Source organism: Globicephala melas, chromosome 4 (assembly GCF_963455315.2).
Source record: "Globicephala melas chromosome 4, mGloMel1.2, whole genome shotgun sequence".
Classification (NCBI taxonomy): Eukaryota; Metazoa; Chordata; class Mammalia; order Artiodactyla; family Delphinidae; genus Globicephala; species Globicephala melas.
This window is the reverse complement of record NC_083317.1, coordinates 124022394-124041328: the sequence shown is the minus strand read 5'-3', so window position 1 is coordinate 124041328 and position 18935 is coordinate 124022394. Positions and strand designations below refer to the sequence as shown.

At 49.4% G+C, this 18935-nt stretch overlaps 1 protein-coding gene across 9 annotated transcripts in view; it reads left to right on the top strand.

Moving 5' to 3' along the window:
- Positions 1-18935, top strand: part of PXYLP1 (2-phosphoxylose phosphatase 1) — a 68657-nt gene that overhangs the window by 24226 nt on the left and 25496 nt on the right. For 4 of the 9 annotated variants that reach the window (XM_060298545.1, XM_030873348.2, XM_060298543.1 and 1 more), the window contains one exon: positions 12511-12642. The exons of 1 other annotated variant lie outside the window; for it this stretch is intronic. In XM_060298545.1, coding sequence (XP_060154528.1) covers positions 12564-12642 — 79 coding nt within the window. In that variant the 5' untranslated portion in view covers positions 12511-12563. Of the gene's footprint in view, positions 1-4406; positions 4690-8611; positions 8678-12510; positions 12643-14550; positions 14672-18935 lie in introns of those variants that run through there. 4 more of the 9 variants (XM_060298544.1, XM_030873349.2, XM_060298546.1 and 1 more) reach the window with 4 other exon arrangements.

Below are 18935 nucleotides of genomic sequence, written 5' to 3'. Positions count from 1 at the left end.
AAATCTTCAATTGTACATCACTTATCGTTCCAGTTTTACAGCCCTGCCTATTTAAGCCTTTTGTGCTTTCCTTGACATTTTAAGAAACTTTTAATTGACACAGTTTGCTTGCAAAATAAAAAGAATCAGCTGTATTTTTTTAAGTGGCTTTGTGGTGCGTAAGGCATGCCAACTGCGTGTTCTCCCTTTTTTGTTGAGGTACTTATCGTTGCTCTTGACATTCTAAAATAAGAATGCCAGTTTCAGATGTGACGCTTCTAAAACTTAAGAAAGAGCAAAGCAGCCAAGTTGGCTGGCACCCAGACTTCTCGCCAAATGTCAAGAAAAAAATCACTGAAGAGTACATAAAAGTGAAAATCCTGGCTTGCTGAATTATTTATTTCAGTCTCTTCTGGTCCTGAGAAACGATCAGTAGCCCTGACAAGTTTATCCTTTGTCGAGCTGGAAAAAACCTCAAAGGGAAGAGTGGTGGGCATGTGTAGCTCACAAATGCAGGGCAAAAAAAACCCTTCATTATTTCAGGGATTTAAAAATACTAAGTCTGCAGATTTATCTGCCTCAGAATCCTTTTTGGAAAGAAACGATAGTTAAATATTTCATGCTGCATATTTCAGCATGTGTGAAATATGGAAAAAAAGTCTCGTCAGTAGAACATGTAGTCAGTAGTCTGAGGGATGCTGCTCTGCTGGTTGTACCCAAGCAAACTGATGCTCGTTAAACATATAATTATAACGACATGTGCTTTGATTGCTAGATCTGAAAAGGGCTGGTACTGTCATCAGATGACTGGGTTTGAGAATAATTTTTTAGAGTCATTGTGTGTGTGTGTGTGTTGTCAAGTCTTCTCCAGCTGTTGGTTGTTACAGGCATCCCCTCCCTCCCTCAGTCCTAACAGAACTCCAATTCTGTTCACCATCTCCCTCCCTGCATGGGCCTCCACCAGGAGGTGAATCCTGATTGGTTTCACCCAGTCTCGGCGGTCCATTCGTGGTGCTGGTGATCAGTCTGGGGCATGGGCATGTGACACAGTTCTGGCTGTTAGACGTTTGGGGAAGTCCGCTGGAGGGTTTCTGGGAAAGGCATCCTGGCGTCCAGTAGAAATGTGCAGGATCATCCCTTCTGCCTCTGCCTGTTGCCAAGGGTGATGCCTGGAGAGTGGTCACCATCTGTGATCCTTGGGTGGAGCCATCCTAGGGACACGACAAACACAGAGGATGGCAGAGAGCCCGGAGATGGAAAGATCCTGACTTCCTGATGATGCCTTTGAGTTGCTGAATTAAGCAACCCTGCTGCAGCAGTTCCTAGCACTGTGACTCATGTGAGAATGTCGATGGGTCCCTTTGCGTTAGCAGGGTTTTCTATTACCTGCAGCCAAGCCATCTTCACAGATATATGAATTGTTTGAGATAAAACAAAAAATATAACTCAAAAAGAACAAAGGGGGGCTTCCCTGGTGGTGCAGTGGTTGAGAGTCCGCCTGCCGATGCAGGGGACACGGGTTCGTGCCCCGGTCCGGGAAGATCCCACATGCCGCGGAGCGGCTGGGCCCGTGAGCCATGGCCGCCGGGCCTGCGCGTCCGGAGCCTGTGCTCCGCAATGGGAGAGGCCGCAACAGTGAGAGGCCCGCGTACAGCAAAAAAAAAAAAAAAGAACAAAGGCTACCCCAGCCATGTCTCATGTATATCACGTCTAAGAGTGAGGTTCAGCCTGGTCAGTGATGAGCCTAATGCAGTTAATCAGGAGTGTGTGTGCTTGTTCATCACACCCCCCAGAGGGAGCCCGCATGGGGAGGACCCCTGTTCTTTACAGCTAGTGGTGAGTTCTAGTTAGGGGATTGCTCTGGCTGCTTTAGCAGAAATGACAATGACTTTTTTTTTCTTTTTAATTTTTCTTTTATATTGGAGTATAGTTGATTTACAATGTTGTGTTTGTCTTGGGTGTACAGCAGCCTGGTTCAGTTATACATATCCATGTACCCATTCTTTTTCACACTCTTTTCCCATATAGGTTATTACAGAAATAACAATGACTTTAAAAGACTGTGAGATTGATTTTTCTCTCCCAAAACAGTTTGACCTGGTAGGCAGTTAAGGAGATGGATGACCCGTGGGGTCGTCCAGGGTTCTTCTCTGTCATCTACAAGGATGTTGTCTCCATGGGCATCGAGAAAGCTGGCTCACCACCATGCCAGGGTGGGGGTTGGGGGGAAGGAGGAAGGGCAGAGTCGGGTAGTGCAGGCAGCCTCCTTTTGACCCAGCATTGCACATATTAGCTCCAGTCACAACTCATTGACCAGAACCTGGTCACATGATGACAGCTAATTGCAAGGGAGTCTGGGAAATAGCTATCTCTAGCTGGGTGGCCACGTGTCCAGCTAAAACCTAGAGGATTCTGCCAGTAAGAAGGCGAGAATAGACACTGGGCGACAGTTAGGAGTGTCTGCCACATACGTGCCCTCTACGGTGAAGAGGAAGGAAGTGACCAAGGCAGAGTGCTGGCGGCCACTCTCTGGCTGTGAAGCAGGGGTGCGTGCCAGGAGGGCCAGGCTCCCTGAGCAGCCTGGAGCCTTGTGCTGGTCGTGACCTGCCCTTGGCCTGTCTTCCGGTCAAACAGGGGACTTGAACCAGGTGGTGTTTAAAACCTCTTCAAACTGACTTGGTCTGTTTGCTGCAGTGCAGGCATTTATCTCTAGGGTGGACACGGAGACAAGGCGGCAGCAGGGTGAGGACCCCACGTGTGGGTGGTGGGTATTAAAGCCATAAGAGAAGTCACTGCTGACACTTACTGAGAGCTTATTAGGAGCCCGAAACTGGGCTGTGTCCCTTACAAGGATTAACCCCGTGAGCCTTACACACCCTGTGAGATGGATTGTTCCCATTTCATAGATGGGGCAGCTGTGGCTCAGGAAGTGTCAGAGCAGGGCTCTAGACCTGGCCAGCTGACCGCGGAGCCCACATACTTAACTCCACGTCGTGGGAAGGAGGACTGGGGCCTGCAGTGGGATTTGTGGGGTGTGGCCAGGTCATAGTGAGCCCGGAAAGCAGGGCCAGAGAGCGCTGGGCCTGATGCTGCCCTGATCCAGGGCCAGCTTCGGGCGTGATCTGCAGCGTTGATTGCTCCCCGCCCCCGACTGGTGACCCCGTAGCCAAGGAGGTGGGTGTTGCCACTCCGTGTCACATCTGGGCATGACGCTGTCTTGGGTTACACCACCCCTCCCCAGCCCAAGGTAGAAGACAGGCTGTCCTTCAGGAGGAGAGTAATGTGGGTGAGAGAGGCGTCCGGGAGGGTTGGTGTGAGGCACAGCGCAGAATGTTCCAGGGGCGGCACGTTGCGTGGCTCTCAAGCATCCTTTCAAGTGTCACCCCTGCTGAGAGGGGCAGGGAGGCCTCGGCCTGCTCCTGTCCTGTATTCCCAGCAGAGGCTGGTGCTGGGAAGAGATAGAGAATCCCAGCCCTAGAAAATGAGGGTCAGTCCACGAAGTAGGCCTGTCCCTCAAGCTGGCACTGCCTGGTGGCCTGGCTCCTGAGATCAGACCCCTCCCCTTGCTCCAACCTGGAGGTCAGTGGCTTTGGGCCCTGAGGGGACTCCAGGAAGGGAGTGGGCATCAGTGGGTGAGCAGTCCAGTCCCTTGGTGGTGGGATTCCTTGGGGTCCATTGATAGGTTGGCCTAGGTGGGGGGAGTGAGGCCCTTGTAGCCACCTGCCTGTCGGCGCCGGGTCACAGGCAAGCTCCCCGTGGAGGAGCAGACCCAGGTGAGGTGAGGGCTCCCTGGCCCAGCCCTGGTGGGGCCTCTGGGCAGCCAGCTGTCCCCGGGTGCGGCAGACTCACTGCAGGTGCAGCTGTGGGGTGGTGCCCGGACTAATCCGCCTCCCCGCTCTGGCTCCTCTCACACACAGAGATACAAACCCTCCTAGAGTCAGGACAGTCTTCCTTAGTGCAGTTTCTTTGGTTCGTTCCTAAAACGCACATGTTTTCCTAAAATGCAGTTGTGAACCTGTCAGCTCCAATCTGCTCTTGAAGATTGAGCTCAGCTCGGGCCCAGCTTTCTCCACAGGAAACAGTACCACCCGCTCTGGGCCTAGGTGGGTCCCCTCCCCTCGCCCGCTCTGCTCCCCCATCATGGTACTGGTTTCACAGGCCAGATGTTCTATTTACTCATTGCTCCACTGACCAGACTGTGAGCTTCCTTTTTTTTTTCTTAACACTTAAATTTTTTTTTAACCTCAAACATACACAAAAGCACGGAGGATCATATGATGTGCCCTTAGGATTCATCACCCAGCTTCAGCAATTGTCAGCAGTTTGCCAATCTTGTTTCAGTAATTCCTCCTTGACTTTCCCCCGCCGCTCCCCCTTCCAGAATATTTTAAAGCAATTCCTAGATCTCATATCCTTTCTCTCATAAGTACATTTCAGCTGTGAGCTTCAAGATGGCAGAAACTGTGTCCTGTATCCTGTGTCCTCAGCACTTTCGATGGTGCTCAACACGTATTGGCTTTGGGGAAATATGTTGTTTTGAATCAACGGATTGACTGGATGAGTGAAGCGGTTTCGGCCTTCAGAACCCAGCCTGCAGGTTAGCTGGAATTTGAATAACTGGAATGTGAATGGCTGCTGGGAGCTCACAGCCCCCTTGGTGCTGTCCAGGAGGTCTGGAATCTATCAGGCTCTCACTCATCAGACTTTAAGGTTGGTTTATTCTTAGCCAAGCGTCTTTGATTTTGCAATTAGACTCCACTTTGAGGGGACCTTGGAGAGGGAGGATTACGAAGATGTAGCTTTTACCTTTGCTTGGTTCATATTTAGTTCACAATTACAGACTCGAGGGCTTTTTTGTTCATTATAATGCTGGATTTACTTAGGCCAAAATGATTAAGACCGAAAAAAAATATACCAAAGTATAGAATACATCCAAAGCATTTTCTTTCATACCGTCTTTCTATTCCTGGTAATGGTATTTTAACTACACATATGAGATAATTGAATGCATATTTTTCCTTCAAATGGTCATGGTCATGTTTCAAACCCCGAATTCTGTACACTTTGAAGGGGACTCTGAGACCGGAGTCACCAGACGTGGCATTTCCAGCTTTTACAAGGTGAAAATCAGGCCAGGGCTTGGGCTTTGGCAGTCTCTGGTGGTAGAATGGTAGCTTGTAAAAATGCCTTTGATATATTCCTTTTTCCTCTTAATTCAGAAATGGTATTTCCCATAATACAATAATGGGAACTGCCTATTTACTGGTGTTTTTTTTTTCAGAATTACATTCTAAAATATCTTCTTTCACTATTCAAATCTGTTGTAAAGTTGAATTAAGTTAACTGAGTTTTCTGTTTGCTTATTTGTTTTCTTTCTTACTGCTTCATCAGGGATTCAGAGTAATAATTCTATTTCTGGATATCAGATATTTTCACCATGTGGGTTTAGCAGTGGGAACTAAGGCTGGGCCCAGTAGACATTTGATGATTGGTAACTGTTAATGTGTTCAGCCTGCAACATGAAACAGTGGTTTCCACGGAAGTATTTACAGGGATTGGATTTGCTCATGATGTCATATTGAGTCAAGAGCATCTTGCATGGAAGGTGATGGGACCTGAGAGATGTTTGACGGTTAGGAGAGGTGGGAGCTGTACTGAAGTAGGTCGCCATCCCGCAGCATCTCACCCTGCCGATGTGGCAGTGACTCTTCCTGTGGACTTTGCTTTCTGGGCTGTGAGCAGGCTGTGGGGTTTCTGCTGTGGGCCCGGTCCTGGCTGTCTCTTGGCATGACTTGGACAAGTTCAATGGGTTATCTGGGGGAGCTGCAGTAGATCCCAGGGGTGTGCGTGCTCCGAACTCCTGTGGAGGGAAAATGCAGGAATATGACCGGAAGGAGACCCAAGGAATGCTTGATGTCTTGAGTGGCTGAGAGCCTCCTCGCTAGGGATGGGAAAGGAGAAAGGGTCTCTGGAGAATGGGGCTGGAGCTTGGGCCAGAGAGATGGAGAGAGCCCGTTGGCTGGTAATCCTGTCTTCTGAGGATGGGACCCAACAGAAGCTGAGACAGATGTTCCAGGCTGGAAAACCTGTGGCAGGGCGGGACACCACAGCTGAGTCAGCCCCAAGGAAGGCCGGCATGGTGGGGCGGGCCAGGAACGGGCTGCAAACGTGGCCGCCCGCCCTGACGGATGGGGCTGGGCTCGTGAATAAGGCAGTGGCCCGTGGCCAGGGTTTGGAAGGGGAGCCGCAGCCTGGGGCAGAACAGCAGCTCCGGGAAAGGTTGACTCTTTGTGTTTGGTTGGTGGGCAGAGGTCTGTGTGACTCCTCCAGAGCTGGGGGTCACACACAGCACATCCCTGCTGTGTGCCAGGTGCTCTGCGTAGTATATTTACTCCTGCTCTTTATTTTATTTTATTTTTTTAATAAATTTATTTATTTATTTATTTTTGGCTGCATTGGGTCTTCGTTGCTGCACCTGGGCTTTCTCTAGTTGTGGCGAGTGGGAGCTACTCTTCGTTGCGGTGCGCGGGCTTCTCATGGCGGTGGCTTCTCTTATTGTGGAGCACGGGCTCTAGGCGCACGGGCTTCAGTAGTTGTGGCTCACGGGCTCAGTAGTTGTGGCTCACGGGCTCAGTAGTTGTGGCTCGCGGGCTCTAGAGCGCAGGCTCGGTAGTTGTGGTGCATGGGCTTAGTTGCTCTGCGTCATGTGGGATCTTCCCAGACCAGGGCTCAAACCCATGTCTCCTGCGTTGGCAGATGGATTCTCAACCACTGCGCCACCAGGGCAGTCCTACTCCTGCTCTTTTACGCTCTTATCCCTAATCTTATTTAAAGATCAGGATCCTGAAACTCGGCAAAGTGAAGTCGTCAGGAGGACACAGAAGAAAATAGCGGCAGAGCAGGGAATTGACACAGATATGCTGGTCTCTGAAGCCTCATGTTTTCCACTATATCAGGGCTCCCCAGATCTCTTCCACTGAAGAAGTGAAGAAACACCCCAGGGCGGAGCCATGCACCGGGTTCTCACATTGGGGTCCTGGCTCCAGCTGCAAATGCAAACTTCGAAGCCATGTAATTATATCGTTATTCTTTAGCCGTTTAAAAAAAAAAAAGAACAGAGCGTGACCTTCCTTTCCAAGTATTCTAGGAAAATTAGCTCCAGGAGAAGGCATGTATGGGTTTATCCCAGGTTCGGTGTTAATGTGCTGCCCCCTTCCCCCTCCCCCCGGCCCCTAGGCTTTGTGCCACCAGGCTGGTCCTAGCACAGTGGCAGTAATGAGATTCTGACCGTTATTTGCCATTTGCAGTCTGCCAAGGGAGAGTCAGAAGGTAGGGGCACCAGAAACCCAGAACATATCAAGGGGAAACGGTGCGTGTCCTTTGATGGAGGCCTGTGTCATCAAATGAAAAGCCACAGATAACGTGGAGACGTCAGTAGCCCAAAAACTAAAAGCACTACGGCAGTCATGTGATCCCAGCCATCTGGTTAACCCAACATATCCTCGGTATTTTAAATCTGGAACTAAATATAGCTCCTTTCCCCAAAAGCCCTCAGCATATTGAAGAATGTAGATGAGATGAAGCTTTTGTATAAGATGAGGATATAGGGATCTGGACCCTGGCTTAGAATTTCCTGGTAGAAACCCAAGGTATTTTCTCTTTATTGGATCAGTTAGCTTTTGCTTTACAGATCTCAAGCTCCCCAAACTTAGTGGCTTAAAACCTTTACATATTTGCTGTGATCTGGGGGTTGGCTGTGCAGTTCTTTTAGTCTGGGCTGACTCTCCCGATCTGCATCTACAGGTGGTAAGGCTGGGCTGGATGGTCTCGGACGGCCTTGCTCACGTGTGTGGTGATTGGCAGGCTGGTGGTCTGAAGAGAGCCTCAGCCAGGACTGCTTGCCTTGGCCCCATGTGGTCTCTCATCGTCCAACAGCTCGCCTGGGCGTCTTCACACGGTGGTCTTGGTGTTCTAAAAGCAGCCAAGGAGGACAAGCCCTAATGCATAAGTACTTTTCATGCCGCTGTTTGCAGCTCATTTGCTGTCGTCCCATTGGCCGAAGCATATATACCTTGTCCAAGCTTAGAGTCGGTTTGGGAGGCATCTACACAAGGCCGTGGACACAGAAAGGCATGAACAGACTGGGGGCCGTCACCGCAACAAATCAAACCTGTCTATGAGCCTGAGATTTAACTTAGCAAAAACAGTTGTTTCCACCTGATGCCCACCTGAAGACGACTCTGAACCAGGCTGTGACTCACCCTCCTGTAAAGAGGCAGTTCTAGTGGCCTCATCTGTCAGTAAGTGTGGTGGAAAATCTCTCGAGAGCCTGGAGGCAGGAAGTGCTTAAAGGTCAGACCCAGCCCAGCACCAGAAGAAAGTTCTCACCACCCACACCCAAATGCAGGGCAACCAAGAGGCAAGTCTGGTTCCCCAGCTGCTAAAGCAAGAGACACCACCAGGCTCAGAAATCAGTGGTGGGTGGTTTCCCCCGGGCAGCAAGGCTGCATCCCAGGCCCACAGTGAGAGGCTGAAGATGGCATCTGAGCCAGAGTGACAGAGGGACGGGTGGGGATGAGAACAGGTGACCATTTTAGTACTCACATAGCTGGAGGAACCAGCAAACAGGTTGAGAAACTCTTCCTCTTTCCCAGGAGGAGGGAGGAAGCAGCAGAGTGAACTGACAGAAAATGAGTAGGTAATGAAGCCATTTTCATTTTTTTAAAAATTTATTTATTTTATTTATTTATTTTTGGCTGCTTTGTTGCTGTGTGCGGGCTTTCTCTAGTTGTGGCGAGCGGGGGCTACTCTTCCTTGCGGTGCGCAGGCTTCTCATTGCGGTGGCTTCTCTTGTTGTAGAGCACAGGCTCTAGGCGCGCGGGCTTCAGTAGTTGTGGCTTGCAGGCTCAGTAGTTGTGGTGCATGGGCTTAGTTGCTCCGTGGCATGTGGGATCTTCCCAGACCAGGGCTCCAACCCATGTCCCCTGCATTGGCAGGCAGATTCTTAACCACTGTGCCACCAAGGAAGCCCACATTTTCTTTTAATATTTATTTTATTTATTTATTTATTTTCCTTATGTTTTTTGGCTGCGTTGGGTCTTAGTTGTGGCACATGGGATCTTTGTTGAGGCAGGAGGGATCTTTTCGTTACGGTGCGCGGTCTGCTCAGGTTTCTCTCTAGCTGTGTCGTGCGTGTTTTTCTCTCTCTAGTCATGGCCACGGGCTCCAGAGCGCGTGGGCTCTGTAGTTGGTGGCACGCGGGCTCTTTCGTTGAGGTGCGCGAGCTCAGTAGTTGCGGCGCACAGGCTTAGTTGCCCTGCGGCATGTGGGATCCTAGTTCCCCAACCAGGGATCGAACCCGCAACCCCTGCATTGCAAGGAGGATTCTCTACCACTGGACCACCAGGGAAGTTCCTGACAATCATTTTCTTTTGAGCGTCTACCATACGCTGAGGATTGTACTTAGCCTCACAACATCCCCAGGTAAATTAGTCCCAGTTTACAGATGAGGAAACTGAGTCTCAGAGAGATTAAGTAACTTGGCCCATGGTCGCCGAGCTCGAGGTTCTGACCCGGCTCTGTCTGCCTCCAGAGTGCCGTGTGCCCTTTCTCTGCACGTGCTGCCGATGTGGTCCCACAGAGAAGCATCTTCAGGCAGCAAGAAAAGCAGAACCCTCCTCACAGAACTCTGAAAGGCCCCAAAGGCCACCTGCCGGGCAGGAGCACTTGAAGATGTTCGTGTAAAGGCAATGGAGCCCTTCCAAAGGCGGTATTAGCCTCAAAAGAAGGTGGTAGCATAACAGAAGGGACAGGAAGGCATGAAGGAAAGCCCCAGGATATTTATTTTGGGGGGAACAGGGACACCCAAAAGGAGACATTGCTCTGAACCTTCTCCACATTCTGTGATCTCATCTCCATCCACACACCCCACTCACCTTCCCCAAATTAAAAGGATCCCCTCATAAGAAGGTCATTGTAAAGTAGAATAAATCCAATCGGGAACGACTGCGTTAGTGAGAGGGTTCTGAAATCCACAGGCTGGTGAGCCAGAAGCAGCCAGCCGTCCTCAGGTAGCAAAGAAGCTGGCGCACGCCAAGAGTTAACTTGTTCTGCGTAGATACACGGGTTGCAACTAGAATCAGTATGTGGACACGTGGGGATGACACTGTAAGGCATAAGAAAGAGCTTTAGAGGCACAGATCTCATTTCGTATCTTGTCATCACCACTTAATAACCTCGTGCCCTTGAGCTTCGATTTTCTGCTTGCATGTTAGAAATTACCAAGCCTGTCCTCAGGGCATGTCACGGGAATCCTAAGGGAATGGATGGTTTTGAGAAGTTAGAAGTTCCTGGTTCCCAGAGGAGTGGAGCAAAGGTTGGAAGCTGCCCAGGGGAGGCTGCTCCGGGGGAACACTGACATTCCACCCGGGTGGGGTATATTTTGGAAATACTGGCCAGTGTTTGCAGCTGAATGTCGGTGCCTTCCATGCTCATCCCTGCGGAGCTTGGCCAGGCAGCAGAACCTGTCCAGGGTGAGGGGTAGAGAGACTGTGACTTGGATTTGACTTAGGTTGTTTTCCTTTGGTTGGGGAGGGGGACGGTTGCTGTTGAACCATCAGATGAGCATTGCCAAGGACACCCCCAAGGTCGAGAATATGAGAGAGTAGACTGTGACGCCTCCCAGACACCCCAGGCAAGGAACTCGCCAGCCTGGATCAGCGGCCCAGAGCCACCCAGCCTTGATGCTTTACGTCTGGGATTGGGGTTTGTCCACATGAAGGCTTCACCGTCTTTGTTGCCTCAAGAGGGAACAGCTACAGGGCCACAGTCAGATGGACCCACATCCTGTCTCTCACTGTGACCTCAGCCACCTTGGGGGTTCAGTGCAGAAGTCCTGGCCTTGGCCTCTCACCAAGTGTAGATTCTGGTGAGCTGCTTTCAGGGTCTGTGGGTGTCCTTGCAAACACCCCCAGGGGGAGGCCATGGGGAGTTTGAGTTTTGGAAACAAAACATTTATTTGGGGTCCTAAATATATTAAATCCTGGGTGGGATCAACCAGGGTTGTGTGTGGTTTTAGCCAGAAACACCAGAGAGCTTGTGAGGCTGGTGAGTCCCCACCAGGGCAGGGAGGTGAGTGTCCCCTGGAGGATAGATCACCTTGGGACATGAAGTACTGGCCCCTGGATAGGAGCGGTGACTAAAGGGACAGAAGCAGTGCTCATTTGAAGGTGTAAATTGGGATCCATTTGTTAACAGAGTTGCCGGACGCTGGACATACAGGCTCAACTGTGAGGTGCAAGTGTATTTTCGTCAGTCTTTTAGCCACTGTTCTCTTGTGATAGAAAGTCTGACAGGTCTTTTAAAGGAGTGGTTTCTCAGACTCCCTTGTAGGGCTCTGGGTGTGGAGGTGGGTGAGTTGGGGGAGGGCAGCTGGGAAGCAAGAGACCCCAGGGCTCTGGCTCCTGCGTCGTTCCCTGCACATGTGCTCTTTTTTTTTTTTTTTAACAGCTGTGTTGAGGTATAATTCACATACCAAACAACTCACCTGAAGGGTATAATTCAGTAGCTTTTAATATATTCATAGAGTTGTGCAGCCCTCACCGCATTAGCAGGTGAGCTTTTATCTGATTGCTTTTCTATTGTATTTGAAGGAGAAAAAGATTCTGCCACTAAAATCAGGTTTGAAATAACTGTTATAATCTTGCTGTGGTTAAGAACCTTTTGTGAAGAGGCTGTGCTTTTCAAGTTCTATTTTAAACCCCAATGAGAATCAGGAAATAAATTTGGTATCTAAGACTGATGGGGTGAAACCCATAGCAACCATTCACGTTTTTCACAGGAGGGACATTTAGAGCCTCGTTCAGCGTTTTTTTAAAGTCCTTTTGCACAGTTCTAACATGGTCAGAGAAAATTAGAATGGTGAGTGGGGCTGCAGGAAGACCCATGGATGCAGCTGAAATAGGCCCAGTGGTCCAGGATCGGGGGAGGTCTCTAATTAGCAGATGTTCCTACTTGGCGAAGGAACAGATCCTCGACACAGCCCAGCTGTCCCTAAAGGCATTAAAGTGGGGCATGAGGTAGTGATTGACATTCAGGGTAACGATCGAAGTTAAAGAAGCAGGGTCATTGTAGCGAAGTGTTCATCAGAAACGGTTGAAGATTTAGAAGTCGGGGGTCAGAATGGGGTGAGCATTTGCTGGTCCTTGTAAAGACTTCCTGAGTCTGGCGCACTGTAAGTGCTCAATAAACATCCTGTCCGTTTTTCTTTGGAAAGGCCATGCTGTAAAATCTCCTTCTCTCTTGAGGTCAGATAAACGAAGCATTCACAGACTGTTCCCACTTGTTAATTTGAAGGGCACCTTCTCAGCTGGGCTAGTTTGGGGGCGAAGACATCAGCAACGGCGCAGGAATGTTCTCCGAAGGGGATTCACGCTTCCCTGCCGGAGGATGGGGCTAATTAGATTATTTCCGGTTGACAAACTTGGTTTTCCACCTTGGAACACATGTTTCTTGCCTCTCCTCTCTTCACAGGATGTGTTCCTGATTCGAGGTGAAACCATGAAGAGAAGATAAAACAAATAATAATGCTTTTCCGCAATCGCTTCGTGCTGCTGCTGGCCCTGGCTGCGCTGCTGGCCTTCGTGAGCCTCAGCCTTCAGTTCTGTGAGTGTGGCTGGGCTGGCGGGTCCCGGCTGGGGGAGTGCTTCTCTCTGAAATAGAAGGCCCCATGGGGAGGAAGCACGTAGGTCCCAAAGCCTTTGTTCTTTCAGTGAACAGTGAGGTTTCAAACAACCCAGTCTTTTTATCGTTGGCCCTAGTGGTGGGAGGCTGTGATTCTGTGCCTGTGAGGAACAAGAGCAATCACTAAGCCTCGTGACGCGTTTTTGGCTTCTCCCTGGATTCCTAAACTTCCTGGTTATTCCTGGATCTTTAGTTCAGGTTCCCAAGGCGAAGACAGTGAGTGGTCAGCTCGTGTCCTCGTGCCAGGTCGCGCAGCAGAGGTGCCTGGCCCACCAGTTGGTTCTTTGGGGGTTGGGTGTCCGTTACTAGGGAGGGTAGGGGGATTAGGTCCCAGTACCAAATGCAGCCCCTGGGCAGCAGGGACCGTGCATGGGAAACCCCACATGGCAAGCACAGCTGAGGAAGCCAGTCCATGGGCCTCACCGCCTGCACTCTGCCCTTCACTGGGAGCCTGTGCTCAGGCTGGGCCCCAAATCTATGTGCCCCACTGATCCCTGAGGGAGTTTGTCCTCAAATAACAGATCTGGTCTGGTACCTTGTTGGTTGTAACCCTTCAGTGGTGGGTCCCCGGGAGGCCGCTTGCCTTCCTGGGGCCCCTCTCTCACCTTGAACTTTACGCCATAGGCTTGTCGAGTGGCTTGGCATTCTCTGCACATCCAGGTTGTGCTCTGTGCCCAGATCCTGCCGGCCCCTCCGCCTGGACTGTCCTCCTCACCTCCCTTCCATCTTCTCCTCCACATGGTTCACTCAGCCCTTTCTTTTTCAGGAACGTTCCGTGACTCCCTAACTGGGTCTGGGCTTCTTGGCTCTACTTCTGGGGTGCCCCGAACCTGCTCCCCTCCTGCACTAGCCTTGCGGCATCATACTTTTCAGTTCTTGTGTCTTTTCCATCTACAAGACTGTCTGCTCTTTGCGAGCAGGACCCACATCTGTTTCCCTCTTTATCACGGGAACCAGCATTGCCAACCACACAGGAGGTGTCTCAGGAATGTTTACGTGAATGAATGAACCTACACCTGCTCTGGAAAGCAGGCTGACCCTAATTCCCTGTCCTTCTGGTGCTGTGTACTTGAAGCCGAGAAAATATCTGGGCAATGCCGGCAATTGTGTTTTTGCTGCCACCTACCTGCCCTCCACTTCCCCCCTCACCCCGATGGGTGGGAAACAAGGGCTTGGCCTCCATCACCGCCTGGGGCATCTCTGTGAGGAGGTGGCGTTGCCGTCACTGTCTGCCTGATGGAAGGAAGGGCAGGTGGCTGCGAGAGCAGGATGTTCTGAGTGTGCTGGGGTACGTGGGAAGGACTTGGCATTTGGAATAAGTGGTTTGAAGGCAAGAGGCTTTGAGCAAGTTTCTCCGTTTCACCTCCAATCTGTGACATATTCCATGCACACATCTAGTGCATATGATAGGCACTTCTAACAGTAAAGAGAATTAAAAATACTCACTTTGTCCTTCCAGAATAGGGAAAGAGGTCAAGAGAAGATACTTGTGTAAAGTTTAAAGGTTCTCCAGATGGTTAATAAACTGTTTTTTTTAAAAAAAAAAGAATCTTTTCCAGAAAGTTAGGACTGTCATTCATTTAGTTGTTTATAACTTTTCATTAAAAACTTTCCATCCTGTCACTGGAGAGGTAGGATGTTACCATCAACCTTGATTGTTATTCTGAGACCCTGACAGGTTCTGAGACGTGAACGTGGGTTACTTGTGTTTGCTGGCTTTCTCTTGCATGAGGTGGTTTCCGCATCACTCAATTGGCCTGTGTGTTTCGCTTATATAACTCTTCTGAAAGTACCTTCTGTTTTAGGAGAGCCGCTTTTCAGCCGTACTGTTTTTCGGGAAAATTTTGCAGGGTAAATTGGCCTGCCTGGGTCTGAGGTCTTTATTCTTGAATACATTGGAGTTCGGGAAGACGTTAAGATATGAACATTCTTTCTGCTCTTCTGCTTCTAGGTAAACTGTAACTTTGGAATTTATTTCCGTGTGAAAATTGAGTTACATTGCTTTATTGTTTAGTTGCTTTATTGGTTGCTAATTATTATGGTGTAAGAAACTAGACTAATTCGTAATACAAAGGTGTCTGCTTAAGTAACGCTTATATTTTCATCCTTACCCTGAAATATATGGACTTTTTTTTTAACCGTTTCTTTTGACTTATTTTTGAATACCGGATTAGCTCATATAATTGTCTTAGGTGATATATTTGAGACAATCAAATAGAACTTGGTTTTCTCATGTTTTAAATGAACAATATTGTTTTATTTGTTTTCTGAAATGATTGTATATTTTATTTTGTCTTGTTGATAGTTTTCTTTTTCTGATGTTTTGAATATGAGAAAGTTATGACCCAGGTTACAATGAAAAAAATCAGGTTGTTTAAAAAAAAGCATTTCTTCCTCTCAGTACAGAAAGTGTGTATGTGAACCCACATATATTTATTAAGTGCTTATGTGTGTTAGATATTTTTCTACACTGTCGGGGTAGAGGTGGTAGGGAAAGGATACAAAAAAGATTAAAATACAGTTCATAGTTTCTCAAACTACATTTATTTTAAATGGTAGTGATGACTCCTTGTATGGTAGTAGACACTAATGAAAATCATTCATTTTGTGTTTTCAAGTCCTTGATGTTTTTGACTTTGGAAATAGAGGGATTCTGAAATTCCTGATATTCAAATCGAAGAAGGGAACAAGTAAGGTATATACATCATTAGTTATTCTAGTTAAAATGTGTGCAAGTGGAAAAATATCTTCTCAAATTGAGGGACTCCTTCAGTGCGACAGGAAAAGACCACTGGGTTATGAAAACCTGTGGATGATTCGTTATTTTGCTGCTTTTTCTGCTCGTCTGTAATCGTCCATTTTCCTGCCGCGACACACCCTTTCCTTCATGCTTATCCTGTGCTCATTTCACCACGTTCCAACCACCATTCCCCAAATGGCAGCGTGGCAGGAGCTCAGCTCGCAGACCCTGGAACCACAGCCTTGGGTTTGAATGCTGCTCTGCCACTTAGCAGCTGTGTGCCCTCGGCAGGTGTGGCCTCCTGGAGCCTCTGTTCCTTCTTCTGTAAAATGGAGTTCATCGTTGCTACTTTGAAACCTTGGCGTGAGAACGGAGATTTTGTGGGAAAACCCTTGGCTCGGGGAAGCACAGTCAGTGTAAACAGTAGAGTCCTGTCATGATATATCATCACCAGAATCCAGGGCTCTTGGTGTCCCAAAGGCTGCTTCAGCCACTTGTGGAGAGAGCTTTTGAAACAGTATCATGCATTTCTTTCTTTTTGATCAGAGATCATTGGCCGTGATAGGAGTCAGTCTACACTGGGCACGTGTATCTTGGGCAGGGCCCTGGTTGACCAGAGCACGTTTCTAAGGGAGATGTCCAAGGTGGACTGGAAACGCAGATCCCCAGGTAGAAGAGGGGAGGGTTAACCTGCCAAAGTGAAAGCCAGAGTGAAGGCTGTCTTCAGTCTCTGACGAGCCCTGTCTCTATCTAGTATCTGCAAGAGGAGTGAGACCAGCCCTGTGTGGCCTGGTGGCCAGGGAGACACATTTTAGTTAAGCATCAAGCGAAGCTTCCTGAATGTCATCGTCCCGCGGAGGTGGAGCGGGCTGTGTGCATACCCTGGAGCATCGCTCTATGAAGAATAGGACAGTAGGCAGGTCACTGGACCTGATCCCATTGAAAACCTCTTCAGACTCTGAGGTTTTGGGAATTTTATCTTTCCTTGTTGATCCAGTGCCATGAGTTTGCATAGCTTTGTCCTTCAGCAAACATTCCACTGTGTGCTGGGCCAGGGCTGGGCGTTTCATCTCCTAGGAGCCACAGGAGCTCTCTGTCTGGTGGAGGAGAATCCTGAGCAGATACTTGGAACACAGTGTACAATATGCTAGGACAGGAAAGAGGCAGCCCCACGAGGAAGTGGGAAAGAACGTGGACTCCAGAGCCAGACTGCCTGGGTCGAGTCCCTGTCCTGCCACCTACCAGCTATGTGAGGTCAGGCACGTTCCCTACCCTCTCCGTGCCTCGGTTTCCTCATCTGTAAAATGGGGATAATGAGAGTTCCTATTTCATTGGGTTGGTAAAGGATATTTATAACACACCTAGAACAGTTCCTGGCACGTAATAATCCCTCTATGCACGTTTGTTAAATAACATGAAGGAGAGATGACTCGTGACAGGGTGACACGGGCGGAGGAGGGACAAGAAGCCGATCCAGCGTAGGAGGGCAGGGAAGACTCATTCCCGGAGGAGGTGACATCCGAGCTTCAGCCTTGAGGGATGAGTTGGAGTCGTCCAAAAAGGAAGCTGGGAAGGGCATTCCTGGCAGATGGAGGTGGGTGTGCAAAGGCAGGGCAGGAGAGAGCAGGACCAGGTTAGTCACCGGTGGGTAGCTGTGAAGGTGGACAAAGGCCTAGGCCGCCTCCATCACCGTGTTATATCCTGAAAGTATGGGGAGCCACTGAAGCAGGGGAGACAGCGTATCATTAGATCTGTCTGGGAAAGACCACAGTCTGGTACAGTGTTTGCAGAAGGGCTGTCTCCTGAGCCCCTTGATTACAGTAGCCCCGGGCGTCTGTTAAAACGCGTGTTCCAACACCAGAAAGAGAGCACATCTGTGCCCCTCCCCAGAGAATCAGAACTGTGGGAGGAGAACTCCCTGGGGCTTCTAATGTACACAGAATTTGGGTGCTGCCCGTTCAGAGGCCGGTGGGAGGCTGATACTGAGATCCAACTCGGGGCCACTTTCCTCCTCCAGTTAAAGGCGGGGAGTGGCTCCGATGAAGGTGTTGGCCCCGAAAGGAAGGAGCAAAGCTGAGAGCATCAGGTGATTCTGTGGACTTGGAGCTAAACGGTCGGGCGGTGCAGCGGGCCCAGGGTGAAGAAAGAGAAGGGAAGGCTCTGCCACGCCGTGTAGGGCTCAGGTGGTGCAGCGGGCGCTGCCTTCATTCGCGCATCCACGCAGCCGCTCACACAGACGGCCCCTCCACCTGGCTTAAGTGTGCCGAAGGCCGAAGGCGGTACCCAGCGCACATTCTGGGAGGTCGCCCGTGTGGAGCCGTTGGCGGTGGGTGAGGAGGCCCGGGGAGAGCAGTCTGAGCAAGCGGAGAAGCAGGGCAAGCCCAGGCAGCCGGGTGGGAGCGGAGCAGGGCGCAGAGCTGGGGCCTCCGCCTGCTGCCCTTCGAGCTCGGCTGCTGGCATTTGCGGCTCCAGCTCTTCGTGGGCCCCCCCGAAGGTCCGTGGCGTGTGGTGGCGGGGATTTTGCTGAGGCACAAATGCACATAATCACAGCTGTGAGTGGGCACCTTGGGCTGTGTCCCACCCTGCAGAGCTGTGGGGCCTTGTCATTCTCTCTTCTCTGTCCTGTGTACATTTTATGGAGGAAAGCATGTGTCCGGGTGATGTGTGTAAATTTGGGGATCCATGAAGATCTTGATTTGTTTTGGTGGCAAAGGTTTGGGGATGCAGCCCTTAGGGTGCCAAGGCTCTAATGTACTGTGTATTTAAAAAACACAGTAAGGTTCCTGCTGGGTTTTTATTTTGGTGAGTCGAAGTCCAAAAAACGAGAAATTTAAAATGAGGGCTTGCATTTTTAACCTAAGGGTTCATAAGATCTCAATAAATTCTTTATTTAGTATTTTTTTAATTAATCTTGATCCTTTTCTTGGAGATTTATTTTCTTTGATTTCTGAGAGTTTTAATGTTGCTTTTTCTTTGAATGTTTCATGGCCAGCTACCACATAGAGTTAAATATCTTTGGGTAGGAAAAATTCTGTAGGTAAATGACAAAATTAAGTCTGACAAATCAGCTTTTATCGTAACATCTTAAGCTTATGTCATGGTTATTATTGCAGGAGGTGAGAGTATCATGTACCACGCAGGCCCTTCCACGAACTAAAAATGGGACACATTTATGTCCGTGGGTTCTTTCTAGTTTTCTTCCGGGGTGGGAACATTGTTTCTGTCTCTGTCTCTCTCTCTCTCTTTTTCTTTCTCCCCCACTGCTTCCCCCTCTCTCCCTCCCTTCCTTTCTTCCTTCTTTCCTTCCCTCCTTCCTTGTTTCTCATCTTAGAGAATTTCTCCTAAGAATAGACAGAGGACAGAGATGTATGCTCAAAGATGTTTATTGCATCACTGCTTATAATAGGAAAAAGGGGTCGACAACCAAAGTGTCCAACAGGAAATACTGCTGCATCCATTATACCATGTTTACATA